The following is a 27,452-nucleotide window of genomic DNA, read 5'->3' as shown; positions in this document are numbered from 1 at the left end:
GTGATCCACCAGTTATTAAGCACACAGGGTGTGCGACAGGCGTTGTCGACCACGAGTCAAAATTTGAAGAATTTAAGACGTTTCCATAAGTTTTGAAGGTATGGATAAGTTCTAAAAATCCGGTTCTCCTTATCCGGGTCATTAACTCCATATGGTCCAAGAAAGCTGGCACACTACCTTTAAGAGCATCTGCGATTATTAATTATGTGAATCTATCTCGCATTCACTATCACTTAAAGGGACTATTCCACCTTCTAAAATGTTGTTAAAACCAGTTAAATTGTGCCCGACTTTATAGATTGGATGACCAGGAACACGGTTCTGGCATTTACTTTTCATTAAACATCTTGGGCTTCCCATATTCCAAACACAAACTTTCAAATATGTGACGTCACAGCCCAAAATTACCTCCTTCCCCAGGCCACATTACTGTCATAAAGCTGATTCTTTTTACTCTGTAGGCACCACAACAAAGTTCAGACCAAGTTTTAAGCGATTTTTCAACGAACAAACCCATTTAAATCAGAATGACTAAACGAGGTGACGTCACACTAACGGTCGCTCCATGTTGAAGATAGGGCCTTGTACAAGGCCCATTTTCAAATGAAGGGAACGAATTTATTCAACACCAAGAGGCCGCGGGGGTTGCAACCTAGATAGATAGTGGTTTCTGAACCTCGCCGCAAACTTGGCTATCTCAACTCAAACCCCATGTTAAAGGTGGGATAGGGTGGGATAGTCCCTTTAATTTCATTTGGGTGAGCCATGCGATTTACTACTTCGGAGGCAATACGATATGATGCCATGACATGGTACGGTATAGGTAATTAAATTTGGGACACTATTGCCATTGCCACCATTGAGTTATTAACGACACACAGTGACGGCCCTTATGGATCACCTTAACGTCACCTGTGAAGTCATAGAAAGCCCATGAAAACACAAAACTACGCCACGAAATCATGTAAGCGACGTATGAAAGCAATGCTCATATGCCGGGGAGTGGATTATGTCATAGCCAGGCGCGTAACCACGATTCTGAAGTTTCTGGGGACCACATGGAGGGCCGCGAAGACCAAATATTATATTTCAGGATCAGCCTTCGCCCAAGTGGGGGGGGGGGGGGGGGGAGGGGGTGTTTCTGGCCACACCCGCCAGTTTTTTTTTGCGCGTGTAAAGAAAACCGCGGCGCGCACCGCCGCGAAACTTGGTATGGCTTATGATACCTCAATTTCGCATCATGTGTGAAAATTTTGACACCAGGTCACCTAAGGTCAGGTCACCAGGTAAAGTAGCCATGCCTCCAAAAAACTTTGTGACTCTGTCATTCCTACAGTTTTATCCCAGAAGTTTGAAACTCGAGCTTTTGCATGAGGAAATCAGTATGAACAATTCGTATATCTCAAAGTTTTCACATCGGTGACCTAATGTTAAAAAAAAAATTAGTCCGAACCCTCTGATAGGAAGGACTCACAAGGACAGAGCCACCGCTAAGCGAAGCTTGTTGCGGTGACCCTGCCCTCTACCCTCCGATCGCGCAATTCCAGTTCTATGGCAGAATTTAGAGTCCAAAGTTTAACGTGCGCACATAGCCACTAGGGTTGTTAAAAAAAAAACGAATTTTGGAAAAAGTATATGGGCTCATGGCTCATGTGGTGCGGTATTCTTTTCTGAGACCAATGATGCCCTTTTTTCTGAAAAGTATTAACTGTTAGGGGCTCCTCAAACGGCTTAAATAGGACCATGTTACGCCCGCCGACCGGCCTGTGTCAATAAGGGCGAGAACTCGACGCCGCGCGCCGGCGGCAGCGCCTTATCGGCACCGCGCGCCACGACATCTGCCGGGCGGCCGGCTGGGCGGTGGGAAGTTATAAGTGCGTGGTCTTATTGCACACGATCGGGGTGAGCTATCCCATGTTTTCGGGGCGGAAAGTTTCAGTGCAGCATCGGTGCGTCTGCCACGGTGGTCTGTGTCGATGGTATAGAAAATAACTCAAGCAGAGCTCAGAAAATACTGAATGATTCCGGGCAGTTGCCTCGAAACAATCCGTTTTAAGAATACAGCTGCCTTCTTAACGTACCGTATCACTTGTTAATTCTTCAAAAAGCAAACTCTGAGCAATAACACACCTCTTTGCATTGCTGTTGACAATTTACGTTAGTTTTTGACGGTGGCTCGCACCCCCAATATGCTGCCGCGCAACTTTATTCCAACCAATTCCAACGGCGAAACGGCAACTTCGTGAGAATCGAAAATTCACGATATACGTACAGCAGGGGCTGGCAATGCAGTATGCACAAGGACAGAATATGGAGGATACCCGACAGTCATCGGCCCAAGTTTGGGGGTGGCTTTGACGAGCATAGGCGTCACCAATGTCATTATTCAGATACGTTGATGTCAGATGCTGGGGCAACAGAATCGACGCCAGGTTTAAAGGGACCCTCCCACCTTCAAAAAAGTTAATGAATTGGCATGAAAGTGATGTCGCTCGGTTCAGAAAGAGCAAAAATGAATATCTACCAAATTTCATCGAAAAATATTCACCGGTTTTCAAGATATTAGACTTTTACTTTTGTTTACTTTTTGGGATCTCCGCTGTTCCTAGCGACTTTATTTGAAAGTGCGGCATTTGTTGCGCGCAAAGCAGCATATACCACCGCGTGCTGCCAAACGTTTTAGTAAAAGATTTAAAAATCGTTAGATCTCCGCTGACGTCACAAATTCTAAGGGGGCATACCAATGCATTAGCCCCTTAGAATCCGAAAACTGCAAGTTTGAAATTCCATATCTCCGAATTAAAGCATTTTTCGATGTTGTGAATGCCCAAACCGGTATTTTCAGGCCATGGCCACCAATTTGGCTATCTCAACTCAAAACTAATGTTAAGGTGGGAGGGTCCCTTTAACTTAGAATAGCGGGTCGAAAGAAAACATAACATGTCTGGGAGTGACAGGGTGGCCACCCTGACAGTGTGACGAAGTGAGACATGAGTAGAGACATTAGCCGGAGTACCTACTCATATAAATCAAGCGCCGTTTATCCAATCCTTCGAGCATAAGCGACGCCGGCAGTCCGGCCAGGGCGGCCGTGCCCACCGATGCCGATCAAGACCCGAATCCAGACCCGGCATAGAACACAGCTCTGCCCTGACGTGACACATTACCCCGGTGTGTCACTCATGACGGATACACCAATGCAGGAGCCTTGCCAGCTCCTGTTGTACAGGGACCCGCAGTTGCTTCTGTACACACTAGTATTTCAGCGTATTCTTTGCCTGTGACACCGTTGGAGGCGAATTGGGAAATTATTGTGTGCTTATTAAAACCACCATCTGAAGGGCTTTAAAATGATGTGCTGCTCTCCTAATTCAGTGAACTTTTAATGGCTATATCAGCAAAACATTGTTTTCAGCGCTTTTCCTGCCCCATTCCTTCTGAAACCTGGAACCGCTTATTCCATTTACTCCTGCCATCTGACGATGGTCGTGCTGACTACTAGTTCCGGCGCTAGTTACTGCTCCAGTTTTGCACCCGGCACAAACTCAGGCGGCACCGGGCCGTGGCTCGACCAGGGGAGGGTCGGACCGAGCCGACTGCCTGGGGCGCGGTTAGATCGGACGCCCTGCTGGGGAAGGGGACGGGAGTGAGGGGGAGGGGAGGAGGTGGTCACGTGGTCCGTCCAAGCTCGCAGACGGCCTGTCCTGCGCCCAGCCATGTTCCGTGATCCAAAATGGCACGAGAGCTGTGGAATGCCTGGAGGAGACGCTTCGAAAGCGAACTTCAGCAGCACTAATTTACCATATTCTGTGGAGATAAATGAATATTATCTTAATGCAGAAAAAATGTATGCCCAAGCTGTATAGGCTGTATCTTTTTAAAAGTTGTAAATAGGATTATTCTTAGGGACAATTATAGGTTTCGTATACACAGTGAATTGTGTTACATTGAGCCGTTTCGCTGTTACGGTTACTAACTGAAGAGTTATCCTTTTTTCTCACAGGGAATGACAATACAATAACAATACGAATAAAACCAGACGTTTCGCACAAAAAAGTGCCTCAGTCAGTGGCAAGAAAAAAAAAATGTATGCCCAAGCTGTATAGGCTGTATCTTTTTAAAAGTTGTAAATAGGATTATTCTTAGGGACAATTATAGGTTTCGTATACACAGTGAATTGTGTTACATTGAGCCGTTTCGCTGTTACGGTTACTAACTGAAGAGTTATCCTTTTTTCTCACAGGGAATGACAATACAATAACAATACGAATAAAACCAGACGTTTCGCACAAAAAAGTGCCTCAGTCAGTGGCAAGAAATAAGTAATTAGGCATACAAAGGAAAGTTTCATTAGATTGGTGTCAATCAGTTAAAACTCTAGGAGTAACATTTGAAAATGATCTCTGCAAGGTTATAAAAGCATATGATGACAAAATCAATGACGTCGCAAGAGAAATAGGAAGATGGAAATACCGCAATATATCGTTACAAGGTAGGGTTACAATTATAAAAACTCTCCTGCTTTCAAAAGTCAGTTATCTGTTTCTGTCAATTCCCAGACCTACAACAGCTGTGCTGAAGAGTCTTAAGAAAATGCTATTTGGCTTTCTGTGGAATGGAAAGAATGATAAGATAAACCGGTTAACAACGGTCAAAAGTACTTTGAAGGGGGGTGCTGGCATGGTTGACCTGGACTCTTATATATCGGCATTAAAGATTAGCTGGATTAAGAGAGCAATAATAAATCCCAATGTTTGGGGCGAAATTGTAGAAAAAGAAATGCGAAAAATAGGATTTATCTGGGGTTTAGGAGCAGAAGCGATTAGGAAGAAAACAAATGGACTTCGAAATCAGTTCTGGAAAGAAGTAATGCTGGCTCTAGCAGATCTCCGAGATAGTTACCGAATGGAAGATGATGACATTACTCGAAGTAATATCTTCTTTTCCGACTTCACAAAGTTTAAGTGCACTTGGGTTAGGAGATGGTACGAAAGTGGCATAAGGACTATAAATGATCTTTTGAAGTCTAACAGCATGTTGATGACTTTTGATGAGTTTAACCAGACTTATCGTGTAGGGGCAAATTTTCTTGACTTTTCTGCTTTAATTAGTAGTCTTCCCAATCATTGGGTTACATCACAGGACAGGCACAAGGTGGAACAGCCAATTGTTGATCCTATCATTGGCTTTATTTTAAGCCCAGAAACTCGAGTCATTAATGCGTACAATGTCCTAGTAAGAAAGAAAACTGAATGCCAAAACAACAAATGGGAGGCGAAATGGGAAAGCGAGTTCCCTGCCTTAAATTGGAGTGAAATTTATTTAACATTAAAAGAAACTCCAATGCAGTACAGAAGTACGAAATATAAAATAATTACTCGTATACTAGCGACAAACAGCTTGTTAAAAATGATGAACATCAGGAACTCAGATGAATGTGAATATTGTGGGCAACTAGATGACATTCAACACAGAGTCTGGTTCTGTCCGAGAGCCAAAGACCTATGGAATGAGTTGAAAGCGTGGTTTAGAGGCAAGCAACTTGGTTTTCTAGCTGATAAAATCGCATTACAAAAGGTAATTTTGGGAATAACGGATGATGCATTGGCAAATCACTGTGTAAGTGCTGCAGTGCACATCATTTGTTCAAAAAGAGTACCATCAATTTCGGCTTTAATTGCAATCCTGAAAGCAGACAAGGACAGTGAGAAGTATAATGCCAAAATTAATAATAAGAACAATGAGCACGATAGAAAGTGGGCCCCTCTCGGACTGTCTTTCCGTAACACTGTGGAGATGGAGCACCGCCACTAGTAGCAGCTCCGAACGTGGATTGTTATGTATCTGTGTACGTCGCTGTATGTGTATGGTTATGGTGTACGTACGTCAGCCTCCGTGTGAGCACAAATGTGCTCCCGGACCATCCGCAGCTGACTGATCGGCATTGGTGATGGACTGTGCATTGTGCTGCCCCCGCCCCTAACCCATCCGGGCTAACCCGTGACCGGCCCTGCACGGCGGCCCTAGCACGCTGCATGCAGGGTCGGTCCGCCGGCCGCTCGGCCGGGGCGCCGGACTGCGCGATGGCGTCCCGCTCGGGCGGTCGGCGTGATAGGGGCGCTGCCCCTGCGAATGTTTGCCTATGCGTTTTTATATCCATACGCCATTATTAAGCAGGGCAGCGCGGGCGGGGGCGGGCGGCCCGTCTGGAGCGCCGGGGGGGGGGGGACGGTATCCTACACCTCTCCCCGGCCAGGGAGGTGTCTCTTATTAGCTCTCCCTGGGGCTGGGGCGGCAATGGCCTGAAAGTGTCGTCCCGGCCCGCCCAGACGGGCGGGTATTCTCATTATACGTCATCATTTTTTTTAATAGTGTTGCTGATGCTTTCTCAGTGTGTGAACATTTTGTGAATAAAACTTTGGAAAAAAAAAGTAATTAGGCATACATGTTTTCTTTCGCTAAAATCGATGAAGTAGTTATCTTTATTTTTTAAATCTTTTTAGCAGTCTTTTAAGCGCATCATGGAAGCTTATAAACATTTGTGTATTTTATCGGCAACCCGGCTGGCCAGACCGAGACGGTGCCGCATATAGTTCTCATCGATGTTAAACCTATACACTTATTTTTCTCCAATATTGTCATTGTCCGTGAGAAAAACATACTCTTATGGACTGGTCTCAGTTCATGTAGAAATTGTTGCATATTCATCAACACAGATAAAATGAATATTAGCCCTCACCACACATATAAGTAGATGTAAGTAGACCGCGCCCCCTGTTTTTCACCAATAAATCGCGGCAAAGCGAAGGATTGCGACGATTCTTTGGTGCCCTGGAGTTAATCAATTTTACAACTTTCCAGAAAATTGAATAGCCCTTATTATTTGTCCATCTTGTCTGAGAATTTTAAATCTTTGAACCAAATTACCTTTAACCCTCGCCCGTAAACGGTGTTTTGCCACCTTCGCCCATGCAGGGGGGGGGGGGTTGGTGCGACCCCCCCTGGCGTTTGAAAATGGAGCATCGTAGAGCTTAGCGGAAAAGACCAACGGATTGCTCTCAACGAGATCTCGCGATTGGTGGTATATTTTTTGGTCCTAGGTCAACATTTGACCTACTTATGACCGGTCAAAGGTCAAATTTTCGGAAAAATCTAACTTTTTCAGATTTCCGCGCCGATTGCGGCAAAACGGTAAGAGGTATCGACTTGAAACTTTCACTATCGTGATTCTTGATCAATTCTCTATCGTTTGGTGTGTATTTCGATGTCATAACTCTAAAAATGATGCGTTGGGAGCATCCAGTAACCTAGGATCTCAGCATTGACCGGGACATAAAAATAATTGGCTTTCTCTCGTCAGCGATGACCAGGACCCTCAAATCATCCGATAGGCGTTATCACAAGTGTATTCGCGGCCATTGGGGCGACGTAAGAAAAGAAGAAACCAACTGGCCCCAAGAACTTTAAATTATCAGTTAGCATGCACCTTTTCCTTGATGTGTAGAGAATTTACCATTATTTGTTACAGAAAATTGCATTTAAAATCTTCCATTTATGCTTTTTTCATCGTTTACACAATATGTTCTTTTACTAAGCTAGAAACACTAATTAGAAATAGTTCCCGCATCATCAAGAATAATAGGGAAGGCTTGAAGTGAATAAAATAATTTAAACGGTTTTGTAATCTATGTGAAGGCACTTCTAAAATTGCCTGTAGAAATATTGAAGGCAAAAGTTCAACTTTTTCACAAGACGGATGTCTATAAACCAATTTAACTTGTGACAACTCAGCCGGTATTTCGTCGCCTACAGCCCAGCTTTCCCTAGTGACCGATAGAGGCGCTGCTATCGATGTCCGCCCGTGCCGCCTAACGCGGATTTCTCTCGTCACGAGCAGCTCGCTCTTTTTTTTTATTTTTCAGCGAAGCTCTGGCTATTTTTATCAAGGGCCGAATGGCTGAGGGTTTCTACGCCCCTCCGCTACATGTAAGACGCTGAAAAGAAATGCCTAAGTGGGTGAGGGTTAAATATCGATTGGTTTTTAAGTGCCGAAGCCCGAAACACTTTAATTTACTTCGATAGCAGTTTTTAAGACCAACGAGCTCAAATACTATAGCTTCTTGAACAATGTAAGCACCACATAAAATGAATCGTAAGAGAAGCGGCTCAAGATTAAGGAGCTATGAGACACTTAATAAAAAACGGCATAGATTAGAAACTGCACCTAACTTGCACTGATTTTTAAACCTTTTCGTTGCAGACTGGTAGATTAAATTTTAGGATTGATTTCAGCTGATGCTCAAATGGAGCTATTCATTCGTTCATTCATGCGACCATCCAATTCCATTCATAAAAGAAGCCAGTGACAAAATTGTTCATTTTAGATATGTGTGAAATACAAACTCAATAAAAGTTTAATGATACGGCAAATTTGACAGCTTTTATAATGAACAGACAAAAAACTTTAACAAATCAAAGTTGAGAGCCCCAAATAGGGGAGAGTTAGGTAAGATGAGCCAAGGGGCAAGTTTAGCCACCCCATGTTTCTCAGCTCCTATGGCGCTAATTGACTTGAGCTTCCATGTGCCGTTTGCTTACGATGTTCACGTCTTTCACGCAGGGGTGGACAAATGTGCCGAGTTGGGGTAGCACGAGTCTCACCAATTCCACGCCGGCTGCGCCGGCTTGGCTTTGAAGCCGCACCAGACAGCGGAGGTCAAGGTCACCGCTAGGGCGGCGGGGGATTTGCTGCGCCCGTGCAACCCCAACTCGGCATATTTCTCCACCCCTGCTTTCACGTCTTTCACGTGAGACGGCAACGTTCTCGCGCTCAGCCCCGGTAACATGTGGTATCACCCCTAATAACTAAGACATGTTTTGCCTTTAAAATGAGATGGTTGTTATCTGCGGTGCATGGTTATTTTCCTTAGCAGGTGTCAGCCATTAATCGAAAATGACCACGGGTGGGGTAAGATGAGCCATTTTCACCTTGGGTAAGATGAGCCGGATAAGCCATTGTTGTCTCCGCTGTCGAAAACCAAACTGAGCTGCGCTTGTTTCTGCTGAATAAAAATGGTAGGAAATAGTTTTTTCTTTGTTGATTACACAAGTTGTAAGTGATTTGCAGATTATCTGAAGGATAATATGATTTCTTCCTTGATAGAAAACTTGACGAGTTATTGGAAGGCTTTAAACAGTTACTTTTTGATGGAGGAAAAAACGTTGCCATAAGTATGTATCCCATGGAGTAAATAAAAGAGCCCACTCTTCGCCGCGCCCGGGAAAAGAAGAGGTTCGCTTTTTCTATCCATGCTCAACTTTCCCCACGACGTGTCTCAACTTACCCCGCCCATGGGGTAAGATGAGCAACGTGCAAGATGATTTTTGACGCAGCCTTTCAGTACAAAAATAAGCGGTATGAAACATTTCTGGCCACCATTACATGCGCAAATGACCAAAAGTCCGTCCAAAAGTCCGTCCAACCCGTAAACGCAGAAAAATGATCAGTAAGGTAGCCTGTAGCTTACGAAAAAAACGGCTCAACTTACCTCATTCTCCCCTACGTGACACAATTGAGGGCATTTTTTAGGCCATCACAGTATTTGTCAACAATTGTTGTTTAGGGGACTGGGGAGGGTGGTTACTGGCTCATTAACTGCCCCCGCCCCCCCCCCCCCCAAAAAAAAGGAAAGAAAACGAAACCGATCAACCGCGAAAAGAACTATTGAGCTCGAACCAAGGTGACGAATCGATTTATAGGTATGCAGGATGACTAACGATGCCACTTGTTGACTTCTTGTGTCAAATAAATTCCATCATCTGGATAGCACGTCAACTCTGTGGTATCACTATTTGACATTTTGCAACAAACGTATACTATTTGGCGCGACTAGCCTCATAAATGTTCTGAAACTAAAACAGTTTCTTCGCAATTAACTTGGACGACGTCATCCCAGCTTATGCACGACCAAAAAAAGATATCGCTTCAGGATCACTGGCCCGAATTCCAATGCTTAACCCTCGCCGGACCTATTGGTTTTCTACATACGCGCCGGCCGAGGGGGGGGGGGGCGGGTACGACCCCCCCCCCCTCGCCGTTTCGCCCCTGGTGGAGCTAGCGCGTCGCGGAAAAAACGAGCGTGTGCGCCGTTACGAGACGCAGAGATTGGTACCCGATTTTAAGGTCCTAGGTCAACCGGTGACCTCTGAGGTCAGGTCAAGTGCCCCAAGGTACGGTTCAGTTTTTGGTGAATAACTTCGCAAAAAACGGCCGCAGAGCGCCGATTTTGGCAGCATCGTGTTCGCCTCGCTCAGGCGCGTCGAATGATATACTTTTTGTCCGGGTCAGGTCAACTTGGGGTGTTGTGATTAGTAGCCTCTTACCTTTTTTACCTTCACCCGTGACCCGTGTTGATGTACCCTACCTTTCCTCACCCAGTAAAACATTCCTCTATTTGCCCGCCCCTGTCCTGAATCCATCACTTTTTGTTAGTGATGTAATGCTTCCATTTTTCACCGAGCCGATTTCGTTTTGTTTTTATCCTTTCTAGTCAGTCTGGATCCATCTGTCGCCGTGTTACCGCTGCCTGTAAAGTAATAAACCGGCAGAGAAGTTGACGTTGGAATTTCAAGTTGCTAACCAGAGGAATCGGCCTGTAATTTTAGCGTATCTACCACATAGTCCTCCGCGGCCGGATGACTGTTTTTTCAGTCATTTGTTTCTTTGTTCTTTGCTGATTGCGATGCTTTGAAGATTTGCGCTGTGATTTGACATCAAGATGCCTGACAAGATGAGTGAGGAAGTGGAGGTGTTGGTGAAGGACAGAACTCTGCTTAGAGGTAAGGCCACAAAGCTGACCCGTGACTTGAAAGACTACAGGGCAGGAGTAGTCGATCAAGATGACTTGGCGTACAAAATTCATGTTTTGGAGCAGCTAGAGCAGAAGATGGTTTCTTTGCAGGATGTTCTGACTGTCAAGGGAGTGTTTGACGAGAGTTCACATTTAGATGGCATCAGGGAGGAGGTTTTCAAGGCAAAACGTCATCTGTCAAGGATTGAGAATGTGTCTGCTCAACCAGCCCCAGCTCAGTCTGACTCTACTGACCTGAGGGCATCTGATGTAAAGATTCCAGTATTTTCTGGAGATCTGTTACAGTGGTCGGAATTCTGGGACCTGTTTGAGGTTGCTGTGCACACCAATTCAAGGTATGTGAATGTACAGAAGTTCAGCATACTAAAGAGCCACCTCTCTGGTTTAGCACTGCAATGTGTTAAAGGTATACCAGTGTCTGATGCTTGCTACCAGTCAGCTGTGGAGGCATTGAAAGACCGATTCTGTAAAATCGAGAGAGTGAGGGAGGAGATCATGAAAAAGTTGTTGAACATGCCCAGTGTCAGTGACGACCTATCTGCCATGAGATCCTTCATAGACCATCTGATGTCACATGTGAGGACACTGACCGCGATGGGAGTAAGCTGTGCTAACCTGTCGAGCCTGCTTCTTCCCATAGCCAAGGGAAAGCTGCCAGAGTCGTGGAGGCTCGAATGGGCGCGCCAGCACCAGCCGGATCCAGGGTTGGAGGACTTCCTCGGGTTTCTTCGCAAGGAGATGGACATGAGGGAGGAAGCCAACATCGGCGCCAGGCATCCTGTCCCTCCGGAACGGAGCCCACTGCACTCAGTGAGTATGCTGGCGGTGAGTCGGAACCGAACAACCCCTGCCAGTGCTGCATGGACCTGCGTGGCTTGCCAAAAGGATAAACATGGCCTGAGCAAGTGTCTTGACTATCAGAGAATGTCTGTTGATGATAGATGGCTTGTAGTGAGGAGGGCTGGTTTGTGCTATCAGTGCCTGGGGCCGCACTTTGCTCGTGACTGCCGCAGCTCCAACTGCCGTGTGTGTGGAGAGCGACACCACACCAGCCTCCACAGTGAGCCAGGACGCCAGCCCGGAGCTGGTACCCGTGACCGACGGCCGCCCGCACACCGAGCGGACAGCCGTCCTCAGCAACTGCCTCCCTGCCGCGAGGGGAGCTACCTACCAGATCTGCCACCGTCACCGCCAGTTGGTCAGCAACCTCAACGTCCAGGTTGGTCGCCCGCTGTTCCCCGCCAGGCCATGAATGTCACCGCTGCTTGCGCTGTTGATGTGCCACAGCCAGTCTTACCAACGCCAGTCTCACCACAGCCGCTAGTGCCATCATCCAGCACTACCGCTAGGGTGAATACCGCTTGTGCTATGCCCGACGTGCATATGACGCCGTGTGCTGTCGCTCACTGCTCACCTGATGCTTGCCTGCTGGAGGCTGCTCCGTCTGACCGACCTGCTGCATGCGAAAACTTGTGTTACATGCAGACAGCTCTGGTGGAGGCGTCTGGACCGCGGGGTACATGCCAGCTTCGCGTTCTTCTCGACGGCGGCTCGGACTCGTCGTACGTGAGGACATCTGCAGCGGAGCTACTCGGTCTGCCCACGGTGGGGAGAGGTGTGTTCGCCTGCCTGGGCTTCCAGGAGCGGCTCGAGGAGCCGAGGATGTATGAGAAGGTGAGGCTGTCTCTGCGGAGCCGTCACGGTGGGGAGCCTCACGTCTTCGATCTGTGGAAGACTGATCGTCTCTGTTCCCAACTGACCCCCGCCCGACCGCCTACTGCCGTATTTACACCGCATCTTCTGCTTGCTGATGATTTTGAGGGTGGGCCGGTGGACGTGTTGATCGGCGCCGACCTGATGTACAGAGTTGTGTTGTGGGAGCACTGCCCAACTTCAGAACACAGCCGAGCCGTCCATTTGCCAAAGTCGGTGTCGATTTTTTCGGCCCACTGTACGTTGATCAGAGCCAGGCGAAAGTGTGGGTGCTTTTGATAACATGTGCCACTTCCCGTGCGGTGCACTTAGAGCTTGTTCGCTCACAGGCCACCGCTGACGTGATCCTGGCGCTGAGACGGTTCTGCGCCATCCGAGGGACGCCAGCTCTGGTGTACAGCGACAACGCTCGGACGTTCCGGGCCTTGCTTGGCCACCTACCCCGGTCGGTAACGTGGAAGTTCATCCCTGAGGCTGCCCCCTGGTGGGGAGGGTACTGGGAGCGTTTGGTGGGCGTGACAAAGAAGGCTCTTCGCATCACCCTACATCAGTGCCACCTGACGTTTGAGGAGTTGTCTGCCACGATGTATGAGCTCGCTTTTTTCATAAACCTGCGCCCCCTCACCCAGGGCGATGGTGAAGATCTCCTTACCCCCGCCCACCTGCTGTTCGGCGTGACGAGCATAGACGGTGTCTTGTGCCCAACATTGAAAGAGTGTTCCATCAGCAGGGCCTGGCGTCACCAAAAGCGGGTCTGCGACCATCTGATCCGGCGGTGGTGTGATGAGTACCGCAACGCTCTCCGCTGCTGGAGCGTCTCGCCCCGTGGACGACCTAGCCGTACACCGCGCGTGGGAGACGTGGTGCTAGTCCACAGTGAGAGGCCGCGCGGCCGGTGGCCTGTGGCGCGAGTGACGCGGCTGCTGGCGGGGCCGGACGGCCACGTGAGGGCCGCCGTCATCAGCCTGCGCGGGCGGAGCACTCGCCGCCCTGTCAGCCGCCTGTTCCTGCTGGAGGCGGCGGACTGAGTCGGACTGAGTCGTACCGGTGCAGTGATCGGGACGAGTTACGTCGCCGCGAACTATCGCAGAGTGCTGTGCCTTTTGTCGTATTCATCGTTCTGTTTGTTTTTCGAAATCGGTCGTGCGCTCGATTTCGAGTGGGGAGTGTGTTGTGATTAGTAGCCTCTTACCTTTTTTACCTTCACCCGTGACCCGTGTTGATGTACCCTACCTTTCCTCACCCAGTAAAACATTCCTCTATTTGCCCGCCCCTGTCCTGAATCCATCACTTTTTGTTAGTGATGTAATGCTTCCATTTTTCACCGAGCCGATTTCGTTTTGTTTTTATCCTTTCTAGTCAGTCTGGATCCATCTGTCGCCGTGTTACCGCTGCCTGTAAAGTAATAAACCGGCAGAGAAGTTGACGTTGGAATTTCAAGTTGCTAACCAGAGGAATCGGCCTGTAATTTTAGCGTATCTACCACATGGGGTGTTGACCTCAGGTCAAGGCCAGGTCAGCACCCCCAGGTCACGACGTTGGTCGAAAGAGGTCATGTCGCATATCATTCGATTCGGCAGGCCTTCCTGAGTCCATTGGTGCCTTCCCCGACTCGCTAGCTCAATTTGATCAAGAGTTATTGACGAAAAACTAATTTGACCTTGATGACGTCATAAATGACGTCACGCAAGGTCAACATTGCAAAAGTGACGCATCTAAGTTTGCAAGGAGTGCATCAAATCACGATTCTGTGTGCTTGAGATAGTTGGAGATCGTTCCCGGCGCCAGAATAGCAGTTTTCATTTTTCCCCATTGACTTATAATGGTGAGGTCACGAAAATGACCTGACCTCATATGACCTTTAGGAAAAATCCGAGATATACAAGTTGTGGGACTCATAATGGATACTAGATCCTGCAAGTTTCATTTCCCTGTGACATCTCCTCTGGCAGTGAGGGCGTTGCGAAGTTGCGACATCTGAAGACCGTGCAGAGGTTCACTTATGACGTCATAGGTCAGTGACCTGACCTGACCCAAAAATGCGGTTGGTGTCAAAAGATGCGGCTTGGATCAAAGGTCAGGTATGCCAAGTTTCAGCTCTCTATCGCCAGCGTGTTCGGAGCTATCGCGAAAAAACCCTATGGGGGGGCGGCACCCGCCCCCCCCCCTCGGCCGGCGAGGGTTAAAGTTTACTCAAAGCCGGTGTGGCTGAGGCACTTTTCGCTACATCTCGTGACGGCCACCATTGTGTTGCATTTTTCGGTAAGCTATAAGTTAATAAGGAAAGGATTGGTGAGTGGGTTGAAAACAGCCCTCACCCTCCACCGAGATGTTTCTTCTGGAAACATTTACTTATGTTTCTTCTGGAAACATAAGTAAACGAAAGATCTGGCGATGGTTTATCCACTCTCCTCTGCCGCCGCGCTGCGAGGCCTCGATTCGATCGGTATGTGGCTTCCTGAGCGGTCCTCCCCGGAGGCAAGGTGAAAGGTCATGGCCTGTATCATAAATTTATACGTTGCTGAATATGTTTTATAGTTCTTCCAAGGCCTTGGACACCGTTTTATTATATCGGATAAGCATTGCACTTTCTTGTCAATCAATACATCTAAAGAAAACTTGATCATAATCTTATACTGCGGCAATTGTAGTTCTGCTTACGGTTGCCTCTTTATGATACGGGCCACCACCACCTCCACTGCGCTGGAGCTCTGGCGTTCTACCCCTCCCCGCTACGGACCGGCCCTCGGGCTAGGTGTGTTAGTACTGAGCGCAAACCTGTAGTAGTCACGTGACTTTCATTCACGTAGCGGGAACGGAAGCTATAGGCGATACCAAGGACGGGCTCTGGGGAGGCAACCGGCGCGGAAAAATAGCACGATTGTAGTTTTGGAAGAATATCTGTTGCGGTAAGAGGAATCATACAAAACAAACGTCCTAGGAGCAAACATGTGTTATTCCTCCATACTTTGCGCTACATTTCATTTCTCCAATGGCCAGCACTTAGCAAATAATAGCGCAATTCTAAATTGGTAATATATGTGTACAGTAGCAACTGCGGGTCCCTGTACCTACTTCGTTAAATTTTCGATTCTCGCTAAGTTGCCGTTTCGTCGTTGGAATAGAGTTACGCGGCAGCATATTGGGGCTGCGAGCCACCGTCCAAAAGCAACTTAAATTGTCAACAGCAATGCAAAGAAGTCTGTTATTGCTCAGAGCTTGCTTTTTGAAGAATTAACAAGTGATACAGTACGTTAATTCAGTGGCGGCGGAATAGGGGGTGCAGGGGGTGCAGGTGCACCCCCATCGAAAAACATGGGGGTGCAAACATATGTTTTTGCACCCCCAAAATCCGTACAAGGGGCCCGTCGCACCATCCAATACATTTCTCCTGAAAACCAGTGATCGGGAAACGAACACTGATGTGGAATCATCCGGGATGTCCAATTATGGTCAGGAACGCCCCGTGCTAGTCTTTGGGGCCCCCACACCGGCTAGAAGTGTCCCGAGCCGCGTTTGGTGCTCCACGCGGCATCTGAGGGCCCCACGACGGCCTCAGATGGCCCTTTTATGACGATCTCTGAGGGCTCCCACTTGAGGGCTTTGTCCCCTGGGGCCCTATAACGACCACTAAGGGCCCTCAAGACGACCGCTGAGCAGGGGCGGATCCAGAAAATCTCCAAGGGAGGGGCCATTAGAAACCAGGAGGCCCCCCCCCATAATCCCACCTGTTGGAGGCCCCATCTTCCCACTTGTTGGCCCCCCCCCCAAAAAAAACTGCGTCTATTGAGCTTATCTAGCTGTTCAGGCAACATCTCAACATCTGTGCAGGCTTGGAGGCCCTCTGTGCAGGTTAGGAGGCCCTGTAAAAGTGGTCATCTCTGTGAGTATAAGAGACCTCCAAGTTATGAAAAGCTTTACCAATCTTCTAACAAAGAAGTCTTCTCAGCTAGTCTTCAAAGAAATAACTAAGTGGGTAGGTTAAAAAAAAACTCATCGGATTTCGGCCACTTTATTTTCAGGAGGCCCCCTTTTCAGCTTTTTAACTTTTTAACTTTTTATTTTATTTTTGAAAAAAAATCGGCCAAGGGGGGGCCATGGCCCCCATGGCCCCCCCTTGTATCCGCGCCTGCCGCTGAGGGTCCCACAGGACTCCAGGGGCCCCACTGGCCTCTGAGGGTCTCTACGACGGTCTCTGAGGGCCCTTGTGACGGCCCTAGACCCAAATCAAGTCTGAGGGCCCATTTGGCTTCAGACGGCCCATAAAGACCCTCAATATGGCCAAGGACCCTCATGACGACCTCTGATGATCCTCTCGAAGGCATCTAAAGGCCCTCACAACAACTTCTGAGGAACCCAGGACGGTCCCTGAGGGGCTGCGGGCCCTGACGACGACCTCTCTGGGCCCTCACGATGGTCTCTAAGACCCAACGCAAGCTCCAAAGGCCCACACTGCCTGGCGTCTGAGGGCCCCACGACGGCCTCTGAGGGCCTCGACGCAGGCAGGCTCCAGAGGCCATGCTGACCTCTGAGGGCCCTCTTGACGGCTTCTAGGGCCTAACGAAGGTTTCAATGGCCAACGCTGGCCTCTGAAGAACCCTACGACGGCCTCGGAGGGCCTCAACTCAACGCAGGCAGGTGCCAGGAGACATGCTGGCCTCTGAGGGCCCCGCAGAGTTCAGATTCAGAGGATCCAACCACCTTTGTGGACCTTACGAAATACGAAGGTCTCCGAGAGCTCACGCAGGCTCCTGGAATTCGGCCACACTGATTCTCAGGCCCCATGTCGGCTTGTTGAGGCACTTTATCTGCTCTTGGTGCCCCGTCGCCAACCTCTGAGAGTCTCAATGTCGGAACTTATGGGGCCATGGGCCCTACACCGGCTTTTATGGCCCCTACATCGACTCTTGGGACTCATGACCCATGAAATGTGGGTCTAAGCGGCTTCTAGGAATCCCCATGCTGGTTCTAGTAGCCGCCAGCCGAATATTAGGGCTCACACGCGAGCTCCTGGGACCCCGTGCATACCCCAGGGGTCTACCTGCCTCTAAGACCCCACACATACTTTTGGGGCTCAAACGCTTGCCCCTGAAGGCCCCACTGACACTGAGACCCCTTTCCTCTATTCAGTCCTCCATACCAGCTCTTTAGGCTAAACATCAGCTCCTGTGGCCTCCATCCCGGCTTTGGAGGGCCTCCACATACAGGCTTTTTTGAGGTCCGATGCCGGTTTCTGAGAGCTCTCAAAAGACTTTCGAGCCTATACTGCCTTCTGAAACCTTTCAGCAAATTTCAAGGGACCGACCCTGATCGGAGGGTTCATTCAGTCTGGGGAGTCATGTAGGTCTCTGGAGGAGTCTCTATGTGGTCGGTTTCCAAGGGGCTTCTAAACACGGTCTTCTTGGAACGGTCTCGTAGGGCCCTCAATGGTCCACTGCGGATCCAGAAAAAGTGGTTTGAGACGCTGCGGGTGGTGGCTAGACTAAAAGATTAGCCGATAAAAACTAGCTGCATTTGCATCTTTATTAGTGATGTCAATTACGGAAAATCGGAATACCGATACCAAACCAAATACCAACCAAAACCACGGGAAAATACCGAAACCAAACCAACTTGGGAAAATGAGGGAAATACCAACTTATTACCGATTTCTTAGCCTCTTATACATTAGTGAGGGTTAATGATACCAACAAAATACCAAACACATTACGATTGAAATACCAAATACCAAGTTGGTATCGGTTTGGTATCGGTATACCAAAAAGTTGGTATCCGATTGACATCTCTAATCTTTATGCTTTCATTATTTGAGACAGGTAGGTACACTGCAATTTCAAACCTTTTACAGAACTCGTGTGTATGGGGAGAGTTTTCCAAACTCTTCGTTTTTCATAAATCAATAAAAATCAGTAAAAAAAAAACTGAAGGGGCCCAAAACTTCCAGAGGGGCCCCTTGAGAAAACTTTGCACCCCCATCCAAAATTACCTTCCGCCGCCACTGACCACGAGGGAAAATTGCTCCCTCGGGGCCATCAGCGGGCTGCAGAGCCGGCCAGCGGCACCATTTCGCTGCACCGCCGCCGGCCGCCACCGGCCACTGTTGCACGCCGGCGTACGTCCGGAGCTATTTACTGTTTATTATCGTACATCCCACTTCGCCGTAAATGTCAATCTCGCCAGGTTCGTCCATTTCGGCTGCAGCGCAGCATGGTATATTGATTTAGGTCGGGCTCAGCCGCAGCAGAGCCTGAAATCTTTAGATGTCATGCAGATTGTATCCAGGTTGAATTCCCTTAAGCCCGTGTTCTACTCTCGGTAGAGCCTGTCTAATCGCTCCGAGAAGAGTACGGCTCTTCCCCGTACAAAGTCCGACTCTTGCTCTATGCAGTTCAGCCCTTACCCCACGGAGAGTCCGCTCTTCCTAAATCCGACATAGTCCGCCGCCTTCCCCCTTGTAGTCCACCTTCACAACTACCCACCTCAGTGGAGGTTAGCTCCTATTCTCGGTTAGAGCCTGCTCCTCCTCGCTCGACCTCACTCCTGCCCGGTTAATTCCGCCCCCTTCCCTGTAGAACCCGCCACCTTCCCTGTAGAATCCGCCTCCTTCGCCTTAGGATCCGCCTCCTTGCCCCTCCCCCTCCCCCCTCCCTCCGGTAGACCCCGGCTGCTCGGCACGTCGGCACATCGATCGCGCGCGGTTCGTCGGCCGGCAGACACCGCCGCCGACGCCGTCTTGCCACGTTGCAGGAGGTGCAACAGACCGGCGCAGAGAGCGGCCATTGCAGCGCCGGCTGCAAGCTGCGCCGCAGGCCGCCCGACGGCCTAAGATAATTAGCGTAAACAAAGGAAACGCCAAGATGCAGAAAAAAACATGGTAGAAAAAGGAAATTATTCGGCTACATTCATTTGCACTGAAAATCTAGGACATGATCGTCGCAGAACAGTTCTTTATAGGCATTAATTAATCAGCGATATGTATTATACTCGTATAAGCTACGAATTTCCGGAGTCTAATTACCCGTTTTGGCATCCTCATGAATTAAATCGACCAAACGTAACTGCTGCTGGAACGTTGAAATTATGCACGACCTTGTCATGAGCTGGAAGTGTTCTGACCAAGCGAATTACGTGCACGTCTGGGGTCGGTCAGCCAGACCTGTCATGATCCACGCCGAATTTCAGTGAGATATCGGGCCGATCTGGTCGGAGCGCGCGCCAGCTGCCCGTCATGAGGACGCGCTCTGCCGGCTCTCGGCGGGTCGTGAACCCCCCATGGAGACGGTCAATACACTGCGCCGCTGGCCCGACACCCCGCCAACGGACAAAGGAACCGTGCAGTCTCCGCTTTTTAAGCTGGTGTCTACCGTCTAAATATCGCCTTGTTAGTGGAGTTTAAGCAGGAGTAACACCGCTAAGTGGTCTCATAAACTTCTTACTACACTACCACCCTAACATCGATATATTACGGCATTAGCAAGATTGTCGCTATTTGTCTGGCTGAAGAAACGAAGTTAAAAAGGATTTTACAGCGAATTCTGAGCGTCCCAGTCCCCTCTTCCGGCTTCTGAAACTGAAAGCCTGTCGCGGCTCATCCCCACAACACGAGGTAGCCGGTTCACAGAATAGGGCTTCGCACGGAAGCGCAGGCTTAGAGCCGACAGAAAATCGTCTACTGTGGAGAATGCATACAGAATCAATGGAATTTCGGCAGCATTAACTATCAACTGTGCATTGTGCAGAGCAGCAGGCCCGAATAGTGGCTACTACTATACCTACCAAGTCAAAGTAGGTATACCTACCGGTGTGACCTCAATCGCCAATCACCTTCGGACGGTGGTTCGACGGCCTCCCCCACCGACAGTTTAGCGGCCGACGGTTAATTATTCACCTACTACGGCTGCACGGTAGCGAATCAATAGCTCGGTCGTGCCCAGGAGTGAGTAGGATGTAGGATGACCGCCTGTCACGTCGCCAATGCACCGATGACAGGCACTCAAGCATGACCGGTATCTTAGTGGGACCGATGCTGGAGGTCCTATTCAGTGAAATGAAATGAAATGCAGTGAAAAACATTCGTATATAAATATCAAACCATTAGTGTATAGGCCCGGGCAGCGCTTGTCGAACAGCACTGCGGATCCAAAAGTTGGGACGTGAACTCCGCCAGGCGCCAGCCCGCCGCAAAACGCGCAAAACGCACGCCCAAAATGCCAACGCAAATGTCGCAAAAAATAAAACGCCCGCCCGCCGCAAACCGAAAAAACGCAAAAATTCCGAAAAAAAATCAAAACCGCCTAGCTCGCACGCACGCCAACCGCCAATCAAAAACGCCTACAAATCGCCCACCCGCGCAAAACGGATACAGCGCAAAAAAAAACTAAAAAAAAAAACGCGCAACCGCCGCCAACCGCGAAAAACTCCACCGCAAACGACGCAAAAAAGAAAACCGCCCGCGCCCCGCATCGTCCGCCCGCCCGCCGCCAACCGCAAAATGCCGCAAAAAAACGGCCGCCCGCCGCAAACCGCAAAACACCGCAAAAAGCGGCCGTCCGCCGCAAGCCGCAAAATACCGCCAAAAACTCAAACTACAAATGCCTGTATGACTCTTTAGTGCCCTGGCCTGTATATGCCCCGAGGTTCCTTATCAGTGCTGCCAGGTGGAGAAGGCTGTAATCCTCCAGATCAGTTTCACAAATCCTCCAGATTCCTCCAAATCCCATTGGCGGATCCAGAAAGGCGGTCTTGGACGCTGCGGGGGCATACCTACCCCCAAAAAAGTTTCTCCAAATTCTAAAAACTCATCGGATTACGATTCCTTTTGCACTGCTGTGCAGTTTAAGAGATACTTTTATCTAATAAAATTTAAGTTTTCGTTTTATCCTCGAAAAAACGAAAACTTTCGTCGATTTCGGGCGCTGCAGGGGGGGGGGGGGGGGGCATTTGCCCCAAATGTCACCCTTAGTTCCGCCAGTAGTTCGGTACCCTCACAAACATACGGCACAATCGTACACGAAGTAGGAGGAACAAATAGTCACCATGTTATTCGTAGATACTAGATTTAGCTACAGACTGAGACATTCCAGTCTCACAGTGATAAAGGGCGAAGATATATCCTAACGGGTAGGGTGACGCTGGGCAGGAATATGCCTTTTGAGTCTTGAATGTGTTATATTTTTCCATGAAATTGAGCATAATAATCGGGCGACAAATCCTCCAGATTTTCCTCCAGAATAAAAAATCCTCCAAAAGCGAAATTTGTCCGCAAATAGAGTTCAAAATCCTCCAGATTTGCGGAAATCCTCCAAATCTGGCAGCACTGTTCCTTATCAAAAGAAGAAAGCTTGCACGTGTTTACAAAATACCGTAGTGACATCACGAACATAAGATCGATGATGCTTTTATATTTCAATTTCACACTTTTCTTACAAACAAACTGCTATATTAATTATCATTTATTATGGATTTATTGTAGTAGAGTTTATAAAAATGGATTTTTCCTAATATCTAGTAAAAAACATATTATTTCTGCTTCACAAGATACAAATTCAAGGTCATGAGTGTTTACAAACATTTATGAAGTCTGCGCTTCTCGGGGTGCACCGTTCGCTGTTTTGGGGCATTTTTCTTCCATTCTTCCGTTCTCGGATAAGGTAAGCAGCAACATAAAATGCAACAATTCTCCGAAACGAAGCTCGTTCAAAATCCATGCCTGCAAGATGAGATTGCACTTCGCAAACAATAGACGCGTTTACATAGGGTTCGTTGCAACTTGCAAGCTTATATCTCCGTCCGTGATGTTGCAAAAGATGCCAATGGTGCTGAACAATTAACAAAATGATCCCCTCTAAATATTTGAAGACCACAGCATCGAAATTATCGTCAAATTAACGAGCTAGAGCCTCGGCAAATATGCCAAATATGCTATGTAAACCGGGTTAATGTCGCTGCGCTGCCTCGCTGTTTTATCTCAATCTGAATCTTGTCACTTTTGCCATCAAACCAATCAACCAGGCATCATTCCATGGCTCACATGATTCATGAAACTGATATGTTGAGCGGGCGAACCCGAACGCATAGGTAGGTATATTTGGCGAATTCAATGGTGCGCGACGCGCGTGTCTGTTGACCGGTGTCTGGTGGACGTCATATACCCACTTGACTTTGTGTCCGACTGTAGTGTATCAGATGATGGGTGATGGGATCAGAAGCATGGGTGGAGCTTTTCCAGGGAAGTTGGTGGGGAAAAAAGTTGTCAAACCTGCAACGTCCGATTTTTAAGTTAGATGAATTACACTGAATGTACAACACTGAATCGATTATTTTCATTACAGAGATAATATTTTGCATTACACAGACATTTCAAAGCTCCTCAACGCGAAGACGATTGGTTTGCTAGGCAACAAAGTCCTACAAATCAGCTTGAGTTGGTGGGGCAAAACGCTTATTGGTGGGGAAATATGGCAAGTTGGTGAGGCAGCCGCCCCACCAACTGAATAACTAAGCTCCGCCCCTGAGATTAGGATACCTATAGAAGTTTTGGGCTGGTTGTTATTTTATCACCTTTGACTGGTTGGAAACTTTGAGGATGACATTAGCTTCGACTGATTACAGTTAACAATGCATGTACTATTGGTCTCAAGATAAGGGCCCAGCCTGGGCCCGCCAGGCGACCTGTAGTTTTGATGAGGTGAATATCCTTACCCTCGCCACAGCTCGGGCCGAGTGCACCCAGCTCCTCCCACCCAGCGCCAACCCCACTCGAGGTGTGGCGAGGGTGAGGGTATTCACCGCATCCGAACTACAGGTCGCCTGGGCCCTTATCTTGAGACCACTACTAGTACCTACTAGACCTACTAGACACTGAGACTTCTAGTACTAGTACTAGTACTAGTACTAGTAGTACCAACGCCACGACAAAACAAGCCGATTAAGTCATTTAGTTAACCATGAAAAGCACTGTTGCCCGCTGGGTACAACACATTAGAAATTACAATGACAGGTATGCATGTTCAGGTAGCATATATGTATTTTATGTTCGAACTGTTGTAAATGCCTACCTTCCGATAACCTGACATCATTTATCAATCACGCTAATGTGATGGAACAGGTGACCGACCAAGTTGAAATAACGCATCATACCCCCCAGCTTCAAATGAATTGGATCAAGTACAACCAGCCGAAGAAGTTGGACAGACGCAGGGTGGACCACGCCCCCGCCCGGCCGTCAGTGCAGGCCTGCCCGGCGCCCCGGCCCGGCGGGTCCGGCGGCTCCAGGAGGACGGCCACCTGGAACCGCAACCCAGACGTGTTTAGACTGCAGCTCGCGCGTCGAATGGCGCACCCTGTGCCGCGTGGCGAGCAGCACCACCAGAGCCGTCGGCAGCCGGAGGCGGAGACCCCGGTGGCGAGGAGGCCGCCGACAGCCGGCAGGCTGTTCGCCTCCACACCTAAATCGCCGGCTGAGGGGCAGACGGCCGGCGGCAGCAACTGGCCCGAGCGGTCGCCGCCGCACCCGGCCACCGCCAGCGAGTCTTCCCTGGATACCACCGGCCGCAGTCTGCTCTTCCCAGATACATTTCCCGGGGCCACCGGCCCGACCCCGGCCCCGGCCGAGTTCCACCAGCTGTACGGAGACGGGACGGAAGAGCTCGCACAGCAGTCCCACACCATCGAGGACCAGCAGCACCAGCACCAACAGCACCAGCACCAGCACCAACATCCCTCGGGAGATAAGCAGCGGCGCCGTCATCACTCGGGCTACGAACGCGAGCGTCAGCAGTTGATCAGCCCAGAACATACCACAAGAGCACGACTACCGCTAGGACGACGTGCTGAAGCGGTCCAGGAGCACGAGCAGCAGCAGCTGCTCAGCCCGAACCGAGCCGCTAGAGCACGGCTCCCTCGTGAGCGGCGCGCTGAGCCTGACCAGGAGTACGGACGTCATCAGCCGCTTAGCTCACACCCCGCTACTGGAGCACGGCTCTCTCAACAGCGGCGCCCCGTGCCGGACAAACAGCAGTGTCTAAGTCCAGACCGAGTTTCTGGGACTCGACTGCTTCAGGAGCGGAGCGCAGAGCCGGAGTGGAAAAGTGGCACTGGCGATGGGCGCCGCCCGCCGTCACGCGGTGACGATGGGCTCAGTGAGGAACGCCAGGAGTGCCTGCCCAGCACGCCGCCCGGCGCTCGCTGGCCGCCTCAAGAGGAAGACATCCCTACTGTGATAAGACCGAGACCGACCGACGGTCCGGCGGCGCCCTCAGATCCAGCGCCCGGCCCCGGGCGGAGACTGGAAGATATAATAGAGGAGCTCCTGTACGTGCCGACCAACACCCACTGCACCATCGAGCGGGAGATGAGCGACCCGCTCTACTGGCGGGCCGTGTTCCCCCGGCGCCGGGTCGGGCTGTTCTCACCAACTGGCGTGGAGCAACAAACAGAGCCTGACGCACACAGTGCCGGGCCTATTGCAGCTGTGCAGCGTACCGACCCCGTCTGTGCTGAGGCTACTGAGCGGCCGGCGCCTGTCGAATCGCCCCAACGGCCGCCGCCTGTGGAATCTCCTCGGCGGCCGGCGCCTGCCGTACGCGCCCCCGGCCCTGACGGCGACGTTCGGCCGTGCGTGCCGAGCTGGCCGGCCGCCGAGAAAGCTGCCTCTCCGTCTGGGGGTCGGACAGACCGTCCCGGTCGACAGGTATTCGACGACCAGTGGCGTCTGATCGCGGACGGCCGGCTCCGGCGCCGCACGGACGGCCGCCCGATGGAGCCGCCGGCCACGCCGCGCCGGCTAGTGGTGGAACTGGCCGACGCCGGCGTGCAGACCGACTCACCACACCCGGTCTGTGTGCAGACCAGCTCGGTCTCGGTGCAAACCAGCCCGGCCGCCGGCGCACCGTGACGAGCCGCTGCACGGAGCCGGCGGCTGATGGGGTGCGTCGCCGGTCACCCGAGGACGCCCACGCCACTCTAGCTGAGCTCCTCCCCAGGCTATCGACACTCAGCCCTCTGTCAGTCCTTTGTAGACACATCGCGGTTCACGGCTCTCCATTCACGTTCGGTCAGCTGGCCATCAGCTTGTTTTCGCAGCCGGCTGAGGCACGCCGGAAGCTGAGTGATTGATTATACACATCCCCGTGCAGGGCCACGGCGCAGCGGCTGCTCTCCCTCCCTTCCCCTTCAGGACATCTGCAGAGCACGTGGGGACGGGAGTGACGTCGGCCACTCGTGGAATGGCGGAATGGGGGCGGGGTCGCAATACTTTGTCATGTGTATATTTGATACTTGTCATCGTTGTGGAAGAGGTGTGCAAAGAAACTCTCTTTGTACTTGATTAGAAAAGAATACGTTTAAATATTCGTGCGGAAAGTAACACTGTTCATGTTTCGTTTCAGCTGCTCAATCGTTATGTGAGCGTGTGTGAACTCAGTTGTGCTCTTCCACTGTCGCACCGTCCCGTGTGTGCGGCAGGTGCGATGTCTGGCGGCGGCGCGATGCCCAGTGGCGGCGGTGCGGCCGGGGACGCTCCCCAGCTGGACCGAGTGGTGGCCGACCTGGAGGCGGCCGCCCGCCAGCTGGACGCCGCCCTGGACGAGGTGGCCCAGCTGAAGGCGCGTGCCGCCTCCGTGGCGCTCCAGCTGACGGCCCAGTTTGACCCGGAGCTGACCGTGCGACTGGAGAGGCTCGAGGCCGAGCGGAGCCGAGCAGCGGCCGCCGTCGGTCAGCCGGCCGCCGGGCAATGACGCCGAGAACGGCGATACAGACCTGTCCTACCGAGCTGGCTGTCAGTGTCCAATGTGAGTAGACTGAATTATGTGTTCAGTGGAGTCCGTTGACTCGTTGTGGTTCCGTTGCGCCTGGGGCCCCGTGTTGTGTTGTCTCGTGTCTCTATAAATGATGCACATTCGCACTGTGTCGTCTGACAGATCCCACTCACCGCTGTCACATTGGCCGGGCTAACGGCCCCGGGACACGGCAGCCGGCCGGGCGTCACGCGCCGCTCGCCGCCCTCTCACGCACCGGCCAATCATCGACCGGGCCCGACACGCACCCGGCAGTACGGTGGGAGGGGAGCGGGTGCGACCGCAGACCACAATAGGAAGGACGCGCCGCGCCCGTACCGGCTGCGGCCATCGCCGAGACGCCGGCGGCGCCGTCCTGCAGAGCGTGTATTCGTGGCACGTTCCGATGTGCAGCCGCTACTACAGCGGTTACTACTGAGCGAGCGCCGACGGCCGTTACCATCTGTTGCTGTCGCCGGCGACGGGCGCCGCACGGAGAGGGTGGGATGCGGCCGGCTCCCGGCGGCGGGAGACGGCCAACGACAGATGGTGGAGCACGCACCCGGCCGCCCCCGCCGGAACCGGCGCGGCGCGGGGCTGAATAAGGGAGCTCTGGTACGGTCCTGAAGCGAGCAGAAACCGGAAGTACGAAGCCTAGGAAGGTAATATAATCCGCACTTAGCAAAATCTCCTTTGAAAAACGGTTGGTTTTGGAACTGAAACCGATAAGGACAATCAGCTAATGTCCTTTCTTCAATGCGCATTCGTTCATTCATCATTTGTGTCCGTTGTACTTCCCCAAATTGCAACAGGGGGAGGTTGCAAGCAACATTGCATTGCTTCTCACCATGCAATAAACATCGTCCATCTGCAATGGATCATGATTATCTGCAATGGATCATGATCACCATGCTCGGCTAGCAGAGGAATCCCAGTTGCATTTCCGTTCACGGGACGGGACTGGGGAGTGGTGCGGTGCAGGACAGGACGGTCCAGTGTGGTGACCGCCGGGTCAGTAGGGGAGGAAGTGGGACGGAGCGGACAGCGCGGTCACCGACCGATCCCCGCCCATCAGTCCCATCCGGTGGTCGCC

General features: G+C 50.6%; 2 protein-coding genes and 1 long non-coding RNA gene across 16 annotated transcripts in view; 2 read left to right on the top strand and 1 right to left on the bottom strand.

The window, feature by feature from the left end:
• LOC122373847 (proton channel OtopLc-like) overlaps positions 1 to 27,452 on the bottom strand; it is a 69,477-nt gene that overhangs the window by 11,434 nt on the left and 30,591 nt on the right. The gene's annotated exons all lie outside the window — the stretch shown is intronic.
• On the top strand, positions 10,367 to 14,010 carry LOC122373850. The gene is made up of 2 exons (XR_006255119.1): positions 10,367 to 10,839; positions 13,315 to 14,010. It is a non-coding gene; the product is annotated as an uncharacterized LOC122373850 (long non-coding RNA).
• LOC122373849 (death-inducer obliterator 1-like) lies at positions 21,928 to 26,487 on the top strand. Of its 3 annotated transcripts, none has more exons than XM_043352237.1 (2): positions 21,928 to 22,234; positions 26,049 to 26,487. In XM_043352237.1, exon 2 carries the CDS (start codon positions 26,054 to 26,056, stop codon positions 26,318 to 26,320), a length of 267 nt encoding a protein of 88 aa, XP_043208172.1. In that variant the 5' UTR covers positions 21,928 to 22,234; positions 26,049 to 26,053; the 3' UTR covers positions 26,321 to 26,487. The 3 variants fall into 3 exon arrangements, with proteins under 3 accessions (XP_043208172.1, XP_043208170.1, XP_043208171.1); XM_043352235.1 differs by having other exon boundaries at positions 21,948 to 22,234; positions 23,731 to 26,487; XM_043352236.1 differs by having other exon boundaries at positions 22,153 to 22,234; positions 25,973 to 26,487.

This window comes from Amphibalanus amphitrite, unplaced genomic scaffold (genome assembly GCF_019059575.1).
Source record: "Amphibalanus amphitrite isolate SeventyFive unplaced genomic scaffold, NRLGWU_Aamphi_draft 001561F_arrow, whole genome shotgun sequence".
Taxonomy (NCBI): domain Eukaryota; kingdom Metazoa; phylum Arthropoda; class Thecostraca; order Balanomorpha; family Balanidae; genus Amphibalanus; species Amphibalanus amphitrite.
The sequence above is the reverse complement of the archived record's forward strand: the minus strand, read 5'-3'. Positions and strand labels throughout refer to the sequence as shown.